General features: G+C 39.3%; 1 protein-coding gene across 4 annotated transcripts; it reads left to right on the top strand.

The window, feature by feature from the left end:
• The first annotated feature begins 1,248 nt into the window (after positions 1 to 1,248).
• Positions 1,249 to 5,682, top strand: LOC126899252 (uncharacterized). 4 transcript variants are annotated; one of them, XM_050673942.1, is made up of 3 exons: positions 1,249 to 1,528; positions 2,986 to 3,678; positions 4,647 to 5,682. In XM_050673942.1, the coding sequence occupies exons 2-3, from the start codon at positions 3,145 to 3,147 to the stop codon at positions 5,232 to 5,234; spliced, it is 1,122 nt and encodes a 373-aa protein (XP_050529899.1). In that variant the 5' UTR covers positions 1,249 to 1,528; positions 2,986 to 3,144; the 3' UTR covers positions 5,235 to 5,682. The 4 variants fall into 4 exon arrangements, with proteins under 4 accessions (XP_050529899.1, XP_050529897.1, XP_050529898.1 ...); XM_050673940.1 differs by lacking the exon at positions 1,249 to 1,528 and adding an exon at positions 1,811 to 1,921; XM_050673941.1 differs by lacking the exon at positions 1,249 to 1,528 and adding an exon at positions 1,814 to 2,079.
• Positions 5,683 to 6,120: the final 438 nt, after the last annotated feature.

The following is a 6,120-nucleotide window of genomic DNA, read 5'->3' as shown; positions in this document are numbered from 1 at the left end:
AAAGTTGACTTCATTTTTATTTTTGGTTTTTGTGATTTATTAATCTCTGTCAAGCTTTTTTTCTGTACTTACAAACACGGCATTGAGTTTGTAAACCATAGAATTTCGTTTAATAAGGGGAGGGGGTTGGTGGGTAATTAACCCTTGCAAGGGTTCTGTCAAATTGTAATCATTCGAGTAACGGAGATGTTCCGTCCTTAGAATAGAAACTGATTTGTAAAACCTTCTTTCAATAATCGTCGTGTACGACAGTCGGAATAATTTTTCCGGGTTCCGCGATTTTCAAACAAAAACCTTGGAATTTAATTATTTTTCTTCCACTCCGACATTCGCGTATACAAAGAGTTCACAGAGGTCAAATTGACTTTTTTCGAAATCAATCGTTTTACATGATCTTTAAAATCGGAAACATATATTAAGAATGCAGGTTTTTCGGATAACATTAATAAAAAACGTTAAATCCGCATGCAAATAATGTGCGTTTTTAAACTCCTCCTTGTCGGTAGGCATAGGAAAATAATAAAAAAAAAAAGTATATAAATATATTTATCACCATATGTATTTATTTATCAACCTTTATATATATTTATCACCCTTTTTATATATTTATCACTCTTTATACATATAATAAGGGATTTTATTTATCGCGTATCCTACTCGATCACAGGGTAAAAATAATTTAAACTTTTTTTTTTTTTTTTATAACTTTCTGTTCAATCTCGTTTTCCCGATATTAGCCGTGCAGTATATTTCGAGTTCATTTCTTGTACTATTCGTTTGGGTTGTTGATCTTATCGATACCGTACTTTTTTTGTTTTGCCGATTTATTTGTTTATAAATGTTAACTCGCTATTGCGCCGTATCCTATTGAATATTACACTTTAAGTGTACCCGCCAATAAATTCATTATTGACAATAATAGTTATGCATGTGATTAGCGGCATCGTAAAAAACATTTGGCTACCGGTTAATAGTGTAAATAATTGCTCGTATTTTACACATGTGTTTTGACTAAAAAATTCGACAAATAAAGATTTATGTATTGCAAACGGACGATAAAATTATGTTACACATTAAAAAAACACCATATGCTCTATACTACGAAAAATACGTCAAACGTTTTATTGACTTTAGAAATATACGTGTTCCCCCCGATATCCTCTTGTACGAGACACAAGAGAAGAATAACTTTTTAAAAAATTTATAAAGAATCGTAATATCAATATTTTTCTATTTCGCATTGCTGAAAAATATCGGTCCAGTAGAGTTAGTCATGCGAAAGTTACACATATTTATGTAATTGTTTTGCCGTAATACATGAGAATACTGTAAGAACGTGATTACAGAAATGAATGTTTGAGGAAGAAGAGGTGGTAGAGAGGAAGTCCAAAATAAGAGATGTAATCGAATGCGATATGAGGACGGCCGATGTGAGCGTAAACGATGTGGAAGATGGTGTCAAGTGTAAGTTTAGGGTAAGAGTGGCCGACCCCAAGTAGTCGGGATTAAGGCGAGGAATAAGAAGAATGTAAAGAGTTTTTCTGTAATACATATATATTATTATATATATATGTGTATTATATATCAATGTATTTGTATTATATACATAACGGCAAAACTAATACCTTATCAGCGTCGCGTCTGAGCCATGACGAATGTTAACGATGAGAGAGCGAATTATGCGCACTGGTATTTAGAAATTGAAATTCGTTATTTTTTCGGGGCGTGGTGCGACGCGTTGGATCGTCGAGTCTCCGCCTAAGCTCCGGCGTTTAGCTGCGCTGTTCCTGTCGCTGACCGTACAGTTCGGGTTTGACGGTAACACGCTGGCGTTGCTCGTATCGCGTGGGCCGTGTCGGTCGGCGCGCCACTAGGTCGACGCCAGTAATTTTCTAATGGGCCGTCCAACCAAACGGATACGGTGAGTGTCGTTGGGCAAGTGTTTTTCAACTGGTGTTTACTAGACGCGACAACTGTTGTGTGCGCCACGCAACCGCTACGTTTTGGATTTTACCATTTGTTTCTCGACAATTTTTTCAATGCCGACCGGTGGTCGTAAACGTGTCAAAAAAATATCAAGTATTTTTGTTTTTTACATTTTTAATCGATTGCATTTAGGCACGCCGTGTACGCTTACCGAGTTTTCTATGCATTCGAAAGGTACCGGGGGAATTTTCCGTCAATTGATCGATTTGTGCTGCGTCGAAACGGAAATGCGGATCGCTCGCCACAAACGCTCTGGCGCAGGGACCGCACTGCCGCAGATCTTATAGCGTCCGTTTTGCTGGAGTCTTACGCGCCTCTCGTTCGATGTATTAAAGGTCGCGGGACTGCTGATATCGAGATGTTTTGCACGGTCGCTCAAAAGTCTGGCGATTTTTAACACTTATATTTTTCTACGCGTTCAATTTTTAAACGTTATCTGTTCGGTGTTTCAGAACGTTGAAAGTATTCAATCGTCCAGCAACACATTGTGCTGATAACGGCTGTTATTTTTCGTATTTCTTTCCCCGTTTGTCGTCGTCGCGCTCTGTTCGCACGTTAAAAGATCGTACGTCGTATAACCGCTGTTCGATGTGATAAAAACTTGCCGGTAATAAAACCGATACGCTCGCGATAATAACGACGTTCGGTAATTTGTAACGGTCTAACAACGGCGAGTAGTTGTTGAAAAACAACCATGTGTTTATACGCGACACGTATATCTAGTGTTTCTCTATGGAAATGGCGTACACGTTCAACGAGTATATATCAACACGCATTGCGTTATTTGTAGTTTTGTTTTCACACGCGGCTGATTTACGCGTTGACGATTTTAACGCGCAACACACAACTAAACGTTCGACCGTCTGTCAGGTACAGTGTGTACGAATAGCGCGAATGTACAGTATGTATGTAGAGCGCGTATTCAATTCACCGACAGTGTTGATTCGGTGTGTTCTATTTTGAAAAATTATTTTTTCAATACGACGTTTTTGTTTTTAGAATACGAGTCGGTAGGTTTCCCGGAGAAATTACCATCGGCACCACCATTGTCGTTGACGACGACACCGTTGTGAAATCGAAGCAAAATGTCCGACGGGCACGTGTGTCTTTCGAGTCGCCTCGAGTGAGGGCCAGCGACGGTGAACTGTTGTTTCGTTAATGAACGACGTTTGCGATCATCGCAAGAAAATCAACGACGCGGTCCAAACGGCCGGTGCGGAGAGTGACTTCGGCGGCGGAGAACGCGTGCGAACGTCGAGAAACGCAGACGTCGCGTATCAGTACGTGGCGTGCACGGCGATTTTGTTCGGGTCGCTCGTGCTGGCCGCCTACCTGGTGGGCGGGTACGCTTCGCGTCGAAACGCACTCGAGACCGTGAGACTGTTGAGAAATCCGGCGCCCGTCCGAGTGGTGAACGCGTCCACCCGAGATTTTTGCGCGGTAATCTCCAAGGAGCTGTTCTCTTTGGAGAGGATGGGCTACGTGGATCCCGACAGGCGGGTTTCGAGACTGGCGGCTCTGGACGCGACGGCCGACGACGTGCACTACGTGATAATGAACACGACGTTCGTGCCATGGCTGTTGCCGTGCTCTTTGGAATCGGCTCTGGCAGCCGTCGGCAGTAACGGCCGGGTCAACGTGTTCTTGGTGTACGGAGTCCGAGTCGTACACAGGCATCCTCAACGGAGATCGGTCAGTGTAACATAATAGAAAATAGAAAATATAATAAATAATATAAAATAAAAATTGATTACTTGTGGTTAATTAATTAAGTAAAATTAAAACTATAATAAAAATATTATTAATTTAAAAAACTAAAAAATATTAAACTCAAAGCCACAAAAAATTAATGAAAAGTCGCGGATACGTATTTCGGAAACAATGTTACCATTATCAACGCTATGTGTCATTATGTGTTTAGCTTTTTAAATTAATAATATTTTTAATATAGTTTTAATTTTACTTAAATAATATAAAATACATTTTAATATCGATACTTTTTTTGGGGTGTTACGACCGCCGGGGCGATTTATTCCGCTGCTACCCCGTCGGATAGTCAAACCGATGTAAGAATCACCTGAAGGAATGATGCGGGCTACGTTTAAACAATCGTACTGTAAATTCAATTTTACTCGAATCGGATTTATATTTTTTTTCTTCGCGTTAAATTAAAATATAATTTCAAACGGAAATGTCGCGTACAATAACAAGCGACTTTAATTTCAATGTCAATTGTTTATCAAAACTTTACGAATGTAGAGAAGATTGATATTTCCGTTTAACATTTCGGAAAACCTCGCCTATCACTTTTGGTATTTCGATATCGCTTTATTAAAATTTTTATCCTTCTTAGTCACACACGACGAATTGAAATTTAATAATAAAAATTATTCTTTTTCGTCAAATGCGTGCTAAAAAGAATGTCCATCAATTTTTTACCGGACCAATCGTCGTTTTATACATTTTTTTGAGTTTAAGTTCATTTTAGTTTACACACAGATTCGATATAAATAACAACCATATATACATTGCATTGTATATCATATATAGTATATTATATTATTTATTATATAATATTTATATGTATAAATAATGTATTTTTTTCGTAAATAATGTAATAATAAGAACGCCTTTAATGTTTTTTTTTCTCATTCGGTTAGGTGAGTTTGTCGGAAAGCCTGGAAATACTGTCGGCCGGTTATGGAAACCGATTGAACGTGCACAATGTGAGCTTGGAGGAGTGCTTGGAGTGTTCGCCGTTCCGAGAAGAAAACGTGCGGCGACCGGACATGGCCAAATTTATGGTCGAGCTAGTGCTGTTGTGGCAGTTTGGAGGCACGATTCTCGACCCCGGCGTAGTGACTGTCCAGAGGAACATCCGCAGAGTATCTCGCGGTGCCGTGGAATTCGACGATCACGTGATAAGATCGCCGACCGCTTGTCACGGGTTCGTGTACAGCGCCATGTTGTGCGCAAAGAGTTTCGCGCTCAGCGCTGCCGACCAACCGTTTGAACGGAAAACCAGACGACGTATTCTCGACAAGACCGTCGAGGTGTACCGCTATTCCGCCAGAGACGCACGACCTCTAGAGGAAGGGGTGGTGTGCAAGAACGGAGTAGTGGCGAATTTCTGTTGTTACGTAGAAGCCGATCGCATAGCCGATTACGAAAAATCATACGTACACGGCTTTTGCCCCGCGACCGGCGACATTCCTTTTTTCAGGCCCGACCAACTGGTGGTCACCTAAACGTGATTTTTTATTCGTATTATGACCCCCTCCAATAATACAAATGACCCTCCACAAACCGATCATTTAAACTATTTTATATTTTTGTAATTTTTTTTTGTTTTGTTTCTCGTACTTATTGCCGCCGCAACATCAGTACCCAACGTGTACACTACTCAAAAACGGTTTATACGAAAAAGAAAAAATCGCAAATTTACGTTTTTGTTAGAAACGTTCCATGTTCTTAGAAGCTCAAATCGTTATTATTGTTCGTTAAGAAGATATTATTATTATCAGTATTTTTTTGTATTATTTAATTTTATAATATATGTGCGGCCGTGTTTTATTAAATGGAATTTATTTTTGTTTTCAATTCGATGGTATGCAATTTATAGTTTTATATACAATTAAATGTAATTCATGTACTATTGGTGGAGGAAATGTGTCAAAAAAAAAAAATCATTTGAAAACTCGGGCTCAAATACAGGTTAAAATCGGTAAAATCAATAACTTCTTCGGGTCGAAGCTAAAAAAAAAAAATGTAAGGTAGACGAATGGTATACAATATACTGTGTAGTAACGAAAGCGACGATTGGAAAAGAAAAATTAGCCAAGTGGTTGGAGGTACAGAGTGGTAGTGTGTACAGGCAGATTGTGGATACAGACTGGTTGGCCCGTACACGCCCGTTATCTGTATTCGATTTAACCGACGACTTTTGATCCGATCAGGGGGTTTACTTTTGAATCGTCCGTTGACAAACGTATACGTTCAGATTTTATTTTATGTAGGCTTATATGGGAAACGTTGTTTATGAACACGTTCGGAACTTATGAAACATTGAACGACTGTTTAGAACAACAGAAAACGTTCGTTCATATCGGATGTTGGGAACCACCCGATAGCGAA

This window comes from Daktulosphaira vitifoliae, unplaced genomic scaffold, assembly GCF_025091365.1.
Source record: "Daktulosphaira vitifoliae isolate Bord-2020 unplaced genomic scaffold, ASM2509136v1 Scaffold_2, whole genome shotgun sequence".
NCBI classification, from domain to species: domain Eukaryota; kingdom Metazoa; phylum Arthropoda; class Insecta; order Hemiptera; family Phylloxeridae; genus Daktulosphaira; species Daktulosphaira vitifoliae.
Note: the sequence above shows the minus strand (reverse complement) of the source record. Positions and strands in the feature narration are given on the sequence as shown.